Here is a 13,463-nt window from a genome sequence, read left to right on the forward strand (position 1 = left end):
ACTCGGAGAGTAGACACCCTCTTCATTTCTCTGAACCTCTACTCCTAAGTAATTCTGAATCTCTCCCAAACACTTCAGTTTGTATTTGTTACCTAGGCTGTTTATAAACCAAGACACTTGCTTTTGTGCAGTTGTTATTAGACAGATATCGTCAACATACAAAAGTAAATAACAAACACTTCCTTGCACCATTGCTGAATATAAACAGGAATCAGCCAGGCTTTGTTTGAATCCCATCTTTTTCAAAGTTGTGTCTATGCATTCATGCCATAGACGTGCACTTTGGTGTAAACCGTATAGTGCCCTTTGCAGTTTTAACACCATGCTGTCTTTTTCCAGCTCATAACCTGGTATTTGCTGTAAATACACCTCAGCGTCAATAGGAGCATTTAAATATGCTGAGGCAACATCAAAATGATTAACTTTAAACCGTCTCAGACTTGCCATTGCTAAAACTGATTTTACTGTTTCAGCCTTTGCTGTTGGGGCAAACACTTCATCATAATGTATCATTTTTCTTTGTGTAAAGCCCCTTGCAACCAACCTGGCTTTCCTCTGACAACTACCATCAGCCAGCTTTTTCACTTTAAAAACCCACTTACAGCTTATGGGCTTTTTACCTTCAGGCAATTCTGTAGGTACAAACACATTGTTGTTTAGCAGAGTTATACTCTGCCTGCATTGCCTTTAACCACGCCTCTTTCTCTAGAGTAGGTAACTCTTGCACTTCTTCAAAGTTTTCTGGCTCAGTTACACAAACCTGGTTTATGGTGGCTGGGAACCCATAACGGTCTGGAGGTTGACCTTTATTACTTCTTGCAGACCTCCTTGGTTGATTAACCTCACCCCCTGGGCTACCTTCAGGACTGCTTTTGGGGTGGATTGATTCTGGAGATTTACCTCCTCCTGTCCCTGTTGCACTTTCTTCCCCCCCCCCTGCTCCATGCTAGCAGCTGGAGAAAAATGCTCAACCTTTACCTCCTCCCTTTCAGTTTCTCTGGGAGAGCTGCCAATTCTTAGCTTTGTTTCAACTGCCTTATCAGGTACGCTCGGCAGTAAAACTTTTTCTGGCAGCAGGTTTGCATGTATCTTGGGCCACTTTCTTTGCTCATTAAAGCTGGCTGATCGACTATAACTCAACAGATTTTTATCATCTTCAAACCTGTAGGCTTTCGTACCACTTTCATACCCAAGAAATAGCAACTGCTGTGCCCTTTTCCCACCTTTTCTTCGGTTCTTTACAGGTATGTCAACCCACGCCTTTGTCCCAAAGATTCTCAAATGTTGCAAACTGGGACTTTTGTTATAGAGAATCTTATAGGGTATGTCATCTAGTACCCTTGACCACAAGCGATTCCCAATATAATTTGTGGTCTTAATACTCTCAGCCCAGTATTTAATTGGAAGATTTGCATCTGCTAACAATGCTTTCATTTGTGTCTGCAAGACACCTCCCCTACGCTCTGCTACTCCGTTCTCCTGAGGCGTTGCCACATTGGTAAGTCTATGTTTAATCCCTTGGGAAAGCAACCAGTTTCTTAGGGAGCTTGCCATAAACTCTCCTCCCCTGTCTCTGTCTGAATAGAGCACACCTTTTCGCCAAGTTGCCTTTCTACCCTTCTTACCCAGAACTTCAAAGTTTGGGCAACGTCAGACTTTTGCTTTAATGGATAGACCCAGCCAAATCTAGAATAGTCATCCACTAGGATCAAACAGTACTTGTTATGGGAGACACTTGGTGGAAAAGGACCAGTTACATCAGCATGAATCAGCTCCAGTGGTTTTTTGGTTTCTCTCTGGCTTGCTGTTGCTACTGGGCAAGCCCTGCTTTTAACCTCCTTGCAGATATTACAGTCTAAGTAATTATCACAACTTTTAATGTTTTTCATTCCCCCACACAACTCCAATGTTTTGTTTAGCACCTTATAGTTAGCATGAGCCAGTCGCCTGTGCAGGAGATGAATACACATATCATGGGTTGGGACATTTTGCACATTTGCAACCTTAGACTCACACTGCAGTACATACATATTAGTTCTAAGGTTAGCATTTGCCAACACTGCCCCATTTTGCTTTATCTGGCACTGATCTCCCACAAAGTTTACTTCAAAGCCTGCTTTTGCCAAGTCAGGAATGCTCAGGAGATTGTTTTGCAAACTAGGCACACACAACACATTCCTGAATGTGTGTCCCAGCTGTGGGAACACAACCTCCCCCTCACAAACCACATTAGCTTTCTGGCCCGTAGCAAGACTTACATGTTTTTTGTTTGAAGCCCTAACATCAGTCAGCAGTCCTTTTCTTTTACAAAAGGTTTGAGAAGCTCCACTGTCCAGAACCCACAGCTCTTCCTTTTCTTGACCATCTGCAGACACCCAAGCGGTAGACTCTCTCTGCTGCCTCCTGTGCTTCTGCTGTTTTTGTTGTTTTCTCGGGCAGTCCCGCAGCAGATGTCCACTGGACTTGCAGCAAAAACACCTTTTTACTTTGTTGACCACCGGCTGGTCTGCAGCAGCTCCTCCTGGCTGTTTCTCCGGCTCCCGACACCTCTGGTCTTCCCGGCTGTTGTTCCCTCTTGGATGCTCCAACAGCTGGGCTGAGGTCATCTTTCGCTCTGCACACCTGTCCTCCTCTGCATACAACCGTCCAGTTACGTATTCCAGAGTCAGCTTATCAGTCTCTACCGACTCGAGGGAGTTGACCAGCATATCATAGCTGTCATCAAGGGAACTCAGGACTATAAAGACTTTGTCCTCTTCCCCCACAGGCCTCCCTCTTAAGGCTAGCTCCTGGAAACAGCCTGTTAGGAATTTTAGGTGGTTCACCAGCGAGTCCGCCGGTTTCTTCCGACACCGGTACAGTCTCCTGGTCAGTGTTATCAGTGAGCCAGCTGTCTCTCGCACATGGACAGCCTTGAGTGCATTCCACGCCTCACTTGCCGTCACCTTATCAGCTACGTAGACTAGCTGGCTGTCGTCCACTCCAAGGATGATCATAGCCAAAGCTTTCTCATCCTTTTCTAGCTGGGCCTCTGCTAGTGCCAGCTTTTCATCGTCGTCCTCATCCTCCTCAGGGGGCTGCGGTGGAGTTTCCACCACCTTCCACAGGCCCTCACGCTTGAGGAAGTGTTGCATGCGGACCGACCAGATGCTGTAGTTCGTGGCCGTCAGCTTCTCCAGCAACACGCCACTTCTGGACTGCTCCATCCCTGCAGCTCACCTCCAGCACCCACGGCTAGATAACTGCCACCTGTACTCTTGCGCAGCGGAAGCGTGCTGGGCCCATAACCCTGTCGCGAAATTCCTCGCGGTGCTTTCAGCAGAAACGCTCAGAGTCCCAGGTTTTTCCCAGTGCAGTCTTTTTAATGTGAGCTATATACAGGTATTTACAAAAACAGTCCAAACAGAGTACCTGCTCCTTAAGGCAAACGAATACTCTCCACACAGCATCACCACACCACAGCACAACCACCACAGCAACCACACCCACTGTTAAACAGGCTTTTCTTTTTAAAACAGGTGATAGCCTATCACATTAATCACACTCCTGCTGAGTCACTCTGACTCAGCACTTCACAGAGTATTGCATCATCCTGTTGAAGCCTGCAGACTTATTCAGTATCCTGCAAATCCCAACAGTTTCCCCTCAGTAGAAGTACGGACTTGGCAAAGAACTTTTAACTTCTGGCTCCACCTAAACTCAAATCCCCCTGGTTTATTATCCTTAGTACTTCAAGACTACCACAAAAGTGTCTGGCTTAAAACCATCTACCAAAAATTCCACTCTTGCGGCCTATCCCCACAACACCTACTCACTATGGGCCTAACCAAAGCAAACATTCTAATTTGTCAACATCTAAAAGATATCGAGCATCAGAACCTGGCCATTATAAGGAAATTCTGCCCATGGTATTGTCAATTTCCTTCTACCCATTTTGATTCTCTGGCTCCATACCTGTACAAACTAGCTATCCCAAAATACAGACGTGCTTTCACACTCGCAAGACTGAATGTTTTGCCATCTGCTGTACTTGAGGGCCGATTCCAAAAGATCCCGCATGAGAAACGCCTTTGCCCCTGTGGAGACGGTAGCACCGAAACAGTGGCACACATCCTCCTGTCTTGCACTCTCTACCAAGACCTGAGGAACGAGATCATCACCCCAATCGTACTGACCATCCCAGGATGCACAACTACTGCCACAGTGTCCTTTCTCCTGTCAGACCAAACAGCAGATAACAGCAAAGGTTGCTAGGTTCTTAGCAGGGGCAATTAGAATAAGGGCCACTATCTGACCATTGATTCAAGATCCTAAACTGTGCTTTTATACTAAATTTCCTTTCTTCTGTGTATATTGTAATGTTTTATTGTTGCTATGGCCATCGGCTAACACGAATAAAGTATCTATCTATCTAATCTATCTAGACTGCTGCTGCTGCTGCCACTGTGAGTGTTGGGGAAGGCCGCTCCCGCCTCAGGCTAATTCCACCAGGCCTAGGGGGCGTGGCCCAGACTCCCCTCCGCTACAGCTTTAAGAGGCCTCATTCAGGCCCTGGGACACTGCTGCTGCTGCTGCTGCAACTGTGAGTGTTGGGGAAGGCCGCTCCCTCCTGCAGGCCAACTATATCAAGCCTAGGGGGCGGGGCCCACACTCACCACCACCACAGCTTAAGGACACTGGTGCTGCTGCAACAAATGTTAAATTTTTTAATATATATTTTAAAGTGTTTTAAAGGTGTTTTTACTTTTTACTTTGTTGTACCATCGTGAACGGTGGTTTTTATTCATGTATTTTTATTTTGTTCTGGTTTGGGGTTGGATTTTGAGTGGGGTGGGGATTGGTTTTGTTTTGGTATAATTGTTTCTGGTTTGTTTTGTTTTTCTATTTTGTAAATGGAGGCTAGTATGAGGCTTGGGATTGCTACCGTGGAGGGGTGAGGGAGGTATGGCGGTGGGGGCAGATGTCACAGGCGAACGGGAATCGAGATACGGATATGCTCGTACCCCTTCCAATCTGCGCCCCATCCCGAGAGACGAGGGTAGGGTGAGCAAGGATTACTCACCTCCGTCACTGGTGTTGTGAAATGCCAGGTCTATAGGCAACAAAACCGCCACCCTGTGAGATTTCTTCACCTCGCAGGGGGTTGACCTGGCTTGTGTGACGGAGACCTGGGTGCACGAAGGGGAAACTGTTACCTTACGACAGATGGCGCCCCCGGGTTTCTCCGTCCTCCACCAGTCGCGGACTGTAACTCGCTCTACGTGTGGCTGCCCTTGAGACTGACCCAGAAACTCCAGCGGGTGCAGAATGCCGCGGTGAGACTCCTTACGGGGTCCTCGCTGCGAGATCACATTCACCCAGTGCTATACCAGCTGCACTGGCTCCCGGTGGAGTACAGGATCAGGTTTAAGGTGCTGGTTTTAACCTTTAAAGCCCTATACGGCTTAGGACCCTCGTACCTATGGGACCGCCTCTCCTGGTATGTCCCACAGAGAAACTTACGGTCTTCAAATAAAAAACATCCTGAAGGTCCCAGGCCACAGGGAGGTTAGGCTGGCCTCAACCAGATCCAGGGCTTTCTCGGCTGCGGCTCCAATCTGGTGGAACGCTCTGTCACAAGAGTCTAGGGCCCTGCGGGATTTGACATCTTTCCGCAGGGCCTGCAAGACAGAGCTGTTCCACCAGGCCTTTGGTCAGGGCACAGCCTGACTCCCTCCTTTGGCAATCTGCACAGAATCTTTGCTTAATGGTTGCCATCAATTTGATTTTAATTAATTTTTATAATGAAATGTTTTTAGAATGTTGCATTATTTTGTTGTTGTTAGCCGCCCTGAGCCCGGCTTCGTCTGGGGAGGGCAGGATATAAATAAAATTATTTATTATTATTATTATTATTATTATTATTATTATTATTTCCTCCAAGTGACTTGGCTCACCACCTGCCATGAATAACAAGAGCTGTATGTCAGAAGGCCAGTCAAATGCTTATTTGGGGTCTTATCTACAACTGCAGGGTAACTTTTCAGCTCTTAAAAAGTGCCTATGTTCTTTTTTAATGAATTTTATTAGTATTTTCCACACAACAACAACACCACGAAAGAGATCAAAAAAGAATAATACACAACACACAAAAATCAACATTCGAAAACAAAAAAACAAAAAAAAAATTCGTATCTTACAAGTTAATATTATAAACACTAAAACAACAACAACCAGACATTGACTTCCACCAATCCCACAGCACCTCCTTTATCTCTCATTGTGTCTCCCTGCTTTCCTGTTTTCTTTATCATCTCTATCCTAACATCTAGATATAAATCCTTCTTTCATATCCTTTCATTTCACAAGGTTATTCCAGACTCAGCCAGATTTCTGCCCTCCAACCTTGACTTTTGAGGTATTCATTTAGGCACTCCCATTCTTTTTTTACTTCACTTTTTGGTTTTTGTCTTATTATGTCTGTCAATTTGGCTAATTCTAAGTATTCTGAGAGCTTACATAGCCACTCTCCCCTAGTGGGTAACTGATTCCCTTTCCAGTACTTAGCCACCAGGATTCTTGCTGCAGACGTTGCATATAAGAAAAAATTAATTTTGTCTTTTGGAATATCGTCATTTAAAATTCCTTTTTACATTTTTTTTAAAATAATTTTTATTAAGTTTCATATTACCAAATTAAACACATCAAATCAATTAATCCAAATTATAACAATACATATCATGTAGTCCAATTGTTTTCCAAATTAAAAATTTTTGTGGGGGGTACCCATGCTTCTCGATCGGCAGGAGTCCAATCCTCGAATATTTGTGCTGCTTTCATCTTAAGAATGATATTTCCAGTCCCCTCTTCTCAATCCTTGTCGTTACTCATTTTCCTTTTCATTCACCTCCAAATTGCTCCGCAAGTGGGTTGAAAAAAACAGTCTTATTTGTGTTTCTGTGTGGGCTTTGTACTGCTCTCTCGTAAATCGCTCTCATCCAATAATCCAGGCATTTCCGCTCAAGCAAGCAATCACCATTTTGTCGTTCTGATGAAATACAGTCTAAAAGCTCGCTCTTTAACTTTCCCGACCTGTTGCATCGTAAATTAGTCTTTTTCCAGGAGGGCTGCCCCTTCCAGATCGCAATCTCCTTGAAAGTAATAAATCTTCGGCTCGCCCTCCCCAAGACCAAACCTCTGCAACACAGGCCTCGTATCAAATCTCCATTCTTACTGCATCACAAGAGAGCCCTTCTTCTTTCCAAATCCTTCACAGAGTAAAACCTTTAAGTTCAAATTATTCCCACACAATTCATTTTTAGTCCCATTTGCAATTAGTTGCTGTGACGGATCTTCTAAGAGGGAGGGTTATTAGTTAATCACATAGAGCAAAAAAATAAAAAGTCATCCCCCCCCCTTTCAGTTCTGTCGCATTCCATTCCACATACCATGTCTGTAGTACTTTGATGTCATCTTCCATCTCAGTCTTCTTCATTTCAGTGGTAAAATTATTAGCAGATAAGAACCTCCTGCCTCTCTTGAAGCATGTGCGTTATCTTTCACCAATTTTTTCCTTTTAAGTAACGCAACTAGTTTTGCACTTGGAAGCAGCTTCGGAGGAGTTCCGAGGCCCGCCGAGGGTTGTGCACCCAGTGCCTCACCCCCTCCTTCTTCTGAACTTGGGGGTGATTTATGGCAACAGCGGGTGAAAACTGCATCTCTCCCCCCTGGAGAGATGAAGGGAGACTGATTTACTCCCCATAATCAGCCTCTAATTACCTTGTGCGGGCTGGATAGATGTTAATATCCACCATCTTCCAAGGCGCCCCTAGCGGCCCCCCTCGTCATTTAAAATTCCTAAAAGGAATGCCTCTGGCCTTTTACTATATGATATTCTTAATATTTTCTTTATTTCTTTGTGGATCATGCTCCAAAATTTCCCAATTTCGGGGCATGTCCACAACATATGGTAGAAGCTTCCTTTTTGTATCTTGCATCTCCAGCACTTATTATTATATGTTTTATTCATTTTTGCAAGCCTTTCTGGTGCCAGGTACCACCTGTGATACATTTTCATATAGTTCTCTCTTATTAGGTAACATGCTGTAAAATTTATCTTTTTTGTCCATAGTCTTTCCCATTCATTATATTCAACTGGGTGGCCCAGATCTTGTTCCCTTTTTTTAATAGCGTCTCCTTTTTCCTCCTTTTCTACTTTCCCATTTTGTATCAGTTTATATATTATTGAGAGAGTCTGTTGGTTGTTATATAAAATTTCTTTTTCCCATACCAAGATTTTTTTATCAAACCCCTTAAGCTTACTATCCTTCTCAAATATTGTTTTTAATTGGAAATATTCTAACCAATTCACTCCCCTCTCTTTTAATTCTTCAAATTTCTTTACTGTTGGGCAATCTTTTATCTCTTCGACGAGTTCCCTATATGTTAGCCAGCTATCTTTCATATTGCTTCTATGCAAGGTGATAGCCACCAGGGAGTTTTGACTGTTACTATTGTTTTATTTCTTTCCCAGACTTCGAATAGGGCCTTTCTCACCAAATGGTTAGTGAATCCTCTATGTGCTTTTATTTTATCGTGACCCAGGTAGCCATGCCACCCGAAAACTTTGTCCCAGCCCTCCAGGTCCAAGATTTTGGTATCTGTCAGTAACATCCAATCTTTCAGCCATGTCATGCATGCAGCCTCAAAATACAGCTTGAGGTTTAGGACTGCGAACCCGCCCCTTTCTCTAGGCTCCATCAGAACTTTGAACCTTACTCTTGGTTTCTTACCTTGCCAGATAAAATTAGAAAGATCCCTTTGCCAACCTTTAAAACATTTTGTCCCGATAATTATTGGGATCGTCTGGAAAAGGAAGAGCATTTTTGGTAGAACTGACATTTTTATCAAGGATATCCTTCCCCATAAGGACAAGTTCAATTTATTCCATTTATTTAGATGTCCTTTTATTTCCTTCCACTTCTTCACATAGTTATCCTTGTACAAATTGGTATTTTTATTTGTGATCCAGATCCCCAAATACTTAACTTTCGTGGCAATTTTAAGGCCTGTTACTCTTTCCAGTTCTTCCTGTTCCTTTACTCCCATATTTTTCGTTAGTAATTTATATTTTTCTTTATTTAACTTAAAGCCTGATACTCCTCCATATTCAAACAATTTCTTTAGTGCTTCTGGTATACTTTCTTCTGGGTTTTCTGTAGTAATGATTACATCGTCCGCAAACGCTTTGACTTTATATTGTCTGTTACCTAGACTAATCCTATTGATTTTTGGGTCCTTTCTTATCGCTATTAGGAGTGTTTCCAGCGTCATAATAAACAAAAGTGGGGATAGAGGGCATCCTTGTCTGGTGCCTCTTTCAATTTGGAATTCTTCAGTTATTTCATTGTTAATTATTAGCTTAGCTTTCTGGTTTTCATATATCGCTTTAATACCATTCGAAATTTTGTTCCCAAGTTTCAAACTTTCCACAGTGTGGACCAGAAAATTCCAGGCCACACTGTCGAAGGCTTTCTCCGCATCTACCAGTAGCATTGCCACCTTCTTGCTAGGTTTCATATCAATATATTCTAGAAGATCAGTCACTATTCTTGTATTATTTTTTATCTGTCTCCCCGGTAAGAAGCCATTCTGGTCCCTGCCTATTACTCTGTTCAAGCATTTTTTCAATTTATTTGCTAACACACCTGCAAAAAATTTGTAATCAATATTCAATAGTGAAATTGGCCTGCAGTTCTTTATAATATTTGGGTCCATTCCTTGTTTTGGTAATAAGGTTATCCACGCTTCGCGCCAAGAGTCAGGAATTTTCCCTTCTTCCATTATCTCATTCATGATCTTTTTAAGTCTAGGGATTATTACTTCTTCTAGTTTCTTGTAATATGTAATCGGTATTCCGTCTGGGCCTGGTGATTTCTCAGTTTCCATTTTCCTTATCACCTCTCTTATTTCTTCTGAGCTTATGCACGAGTTTAAATTACTAAATTCCTTGCCATCTAGTTCAGGGAATTTGTTTTCTCTTACATACTCTTTAATTTTATTCTAATCTTTGTCTTCCAACTCGTATAATTTTTTATAAAAATTCCTAAACATCATTTTTATTTGGTCCGGGTCTGTAATTTCTTTTCCTTGTACAATAATCTTATTTATAACCCTATCCACTTGCTTCTCCTTTGTTAGCCAGGACAACATCCTACCGGGTTTATTTGCCGATTCAAAACACCTTTGTTTTGTCCATTTAATCTTATTTTCTACCTCTTTGTTTATTAAATTATTTAATTGGGATTGTAAAATTTTAATATTCTGGATTATACTCTCTTGTTTTGGATTTTTCAACAGTTCTTTTTCCTTCTCCCTTATGTGTTTATTTATTTCCGTAGTATCCTTTGCTTTATCCTTCCTTATTCTTGCCATTTGTTGTATTCCAATTCCTCTCATATAGGCTTTACTGGTATCCCAAATGATTTTCCTGTCTGTCCCATGTCTCTCATTAATTTCGAAAAATTCCTTCAACAATTCCCTCATTTTATTCACCTTTTGCTCATCTCTCCAAAGTTCATCATTCATCCTCCACCTCCCTCTCGTATGTTTTTTAAATCTTATGTGTATAGTAACTGGATTGTGGTCTGAGAGAGATTTATTCAGAATCTCTGCTTTTACCAAGCTCGATGCCAATTTTTTTGAGGCCCAAATTGCGTCTATTCTCCCTCCCAATTTTTTATCTTCGGAAAAATAGGTAATATCCTTTTCAGTGGGATGCTTCAATCTCCAGGTATCGAATAAATTAAGATTATCAGTCAACTGGAAGAACGATAATGGTGCCCATGTTCAAACAAACCCACTTTAGGGGTTTTTTTTTAAAAAAAGAGGACTATGAAGATTTGTCTACATTGGGAAAGGGAGCTAAATATGTATATATGAAGGAAGCCTTCAACAGGTCAAACTGCTGAGCTGTTAACCAAGAGACGGCAGGTGGGGGTGGATCTAGTGCATGATGAGTCTACGGCTGGCCGTCTGATCATCTGTGGCAGCTATAAAAATGATAGCAAGCAAACAAACAGAAGAAAAAAGTGTAATGGAAAAAGGAAAGAGGAAAGAGGACAGAAGGGAAGGGGTAGAAGCAACCAGTATTATATAAATGTATGTGTGGATTTTTTTTAAAAAAAACACTCACTCAATGCTCTCTGGAGTTCCGGTGAGCACGCAGGGTCTCTCCACCAACCCACCACAGTCTACAAAAGACAAAGCAATAAATAAATAAAAGATCAACACATACTGAGCGTCCCATAATTCTCAACCACCTAGCAGCTTCCAGCTGGTTGGTTACTGGTGATACTGGTGAAGGAGCGTCTCCACCCCCATCGTTCAGCCCGGACACTGAGATCCAGCGCCGAGGGCCTTCTGGTGGTTCCCTCATTGCGAGAAATAAGGTTACAGGGAACCAGACAGAGGGCCTTCTCGGTAGTGGTACCCACCCTGTGGAACACCCTCCCTTCAGATGTGAAGGAAATAAGTAGCTATCCTATCTTTAAAAGACATCTGAAGGCAGCTCTGTTCAGGGAAGTTTTTAATATTTAATGCTATATTGTTTTTAATACTTGATTGGGAGCCGCCCAGAGTGGCTGGGGAAACTCAGCCAGATGGGTGGGGTATAAATAATAAATTATTATTATTATTATTATTATTATTATTATTATTATTATTATTATACTGTAGTGCACTCTATGTGTGGCTGCCCTTGGGCCTGGGTTCAGAAGCTACAGCTGGTACAGAATGGGGCAGCCAGACTGCTGATAGGGAAATCTGGCTGGCAGCATGTGATACCCTTGTACGAAACCAGGTTTAAAGTCCTTGCATTAATTTGCGAAGCCCTGAAATACTTAGGCCCTGAGTACCTCAGGAACCACCTGGAGTGTTGCAGCTGCAGGTGTGTTGTTGGTCATTCCCCAGATTGGTGAGGCAGAAAACAACAGAAAACCGAGCTTTTAGTATCATTGGCTCAGTTTCGTGGAATGCTTTGCCAATAGAGATTCATGGGCCAGGAGTCAGCTTCTGAAGGAGCAGAAGGCAAAGTGACTCCACCTGCTGCTGATCAGCCTTCTTGTTCCTAATGAGAACCACCTGGCTCCAACTTTCTTAAGCAGGGTTTCCAGCCTCAGTCAGTTGCTGGAAACAACATTTGTCGTTCCTGATCAGATCTTGCTGCTTCTTGTGACCTTGGACCCTTGCCTTTCTTGACTCCTGGAACCTTCTGAGTATATGTGAACTGAGATGCTCCTGATCTTAGGACTGGACTAGACTGGAGCTTGTATATGAACTCTGCCTCTAGGCAAGTACCTCACTGAGACTTGGCTGGCTGGTTGGTTGGCTGACTTCTCCCTCCACTGAGCTCTGCCATGGCTTGGCAGCATGAGACTGCGACATAAATGCCTGCTGAAAACTTTTCCGTCAGGTTTATGCAAGCAATTAAGAAATACCTCTTTCCGCAAGTTACCCTATTTCTGATTTTAACACTTTTATATGGCTTTTATTGTCTAGTTTTATGCTCAATTGGTGTAAACCTTGGATATTTTTTAATGAATAACAATATATAATTTTTTTTAAGCATGCACATGGACATACACCATGCCTGGATCTAGAACCAAGACTACCTGTAAAACAGAGAATGGCTTTTGGAGGCAGAGAATTTTGAATTCTATCTCCTGCATAAATTAGCCATAGAGAACTAATTCCACACATATTTCCTTAAGCTTGCAAGTTTCAGTCTTGATATTGTTTTGGGGAAAGGAGTGATGCCAGCCTCATCCTGAAGCTATTCTGAGCAGCAACTCTCCCCCCCCCCCCAAAAAAAAAATGTCTGGCACTGAACAAGTTGGGACCAAAGTTGCTGGATCCACTGTTAGCCCTACTCAAGAGCAGACATCTTTAAAATGACTTGACCTAAAACAGTCATGTTCTATTTTCTATGGGTCTATTCTGAGTAGGAATAACACTGGATACAACACTGTATCCCCAAAATTGTTCAGGGCTTGATCTATCAGCATAAGTCTTCTAAAGTGGGCTCTATGCTGCCCCCTTTCTTGGGCAGAAAAAGGGTTCTGATTTTGGGACAGGAACGTGGGGCATGTTTTTTGTAAGGACTTATCCCTCTTGTTAAAGGAGAGGGACAAATAAGGGTATAGAGATGGGCCCAAGCAAGAAGCCTTGTGGAGGAACACTTTGGGACTCTAAGAGGATGTTTTACAGAACATTTCTCTCAGCTTTTAAGTTGGTCTGATGGTTTTATATTAGTATACCACTCAAAGACTAGCAACTGTGTTATTTTGATGATGCCTTTGTTCTTCTAGAAAGTGGAGAGTGAGGCAGAAATAGTCTTACCTGGTGCAATCTGAATTTTGCAGCCTGACTCTGCCTGAATCCGGGAAATCTGCTCACCGCCCCGGCCTATAACTAAAACAAAAATT

General features: G+C 42.6%; 1 protein-coding gene across 7 annotated transcripts in view; it reads right to left on the reverse strand.

Moving 5' to 3' along the window:
• LOC309333209 (far upstream element-binding protein 3-like) overlaps positions 1-13,463 on the reverse strand; it is a 359,184-nt gene that overhangs the window by 226,730 nt on the left and 118,991 nt on the right. For 6 of the 7 annotated variants that reach the window (XM_081846616.1, XM_081846619.1, XM_081846615.1 and 3 more), the window contains exons 5-6: positions 13,378-13,449; positions 11,174-11,231 (exon numbers count right to left, since the gene is read on the reverse strand). In XM_081846616.1, coding sequence (XP_081702742.1) covers positions 11,174-11,231; positions 13,378-13,449 — 130 coding nt within the window. The remainder of the gene's footprint in view (positions 1-11,173; positions 11,232-13,377; positions 13,450-13,463) is intronic. The other variant, XM_081846620.1, reaches the window with a different exon arrangement.

The sequence above is a fragment of the Podarcis erhardii genome (genome assembly GCF_964252035.2).
Source record: "Podarcis erhardii genome assembly, chromosome: W".
NCBI lineage: Eukaryota > Metazoa > Chordata > Lepidosauria > Squamata > Lacertidae > Podarcis > Podarcis erhardii.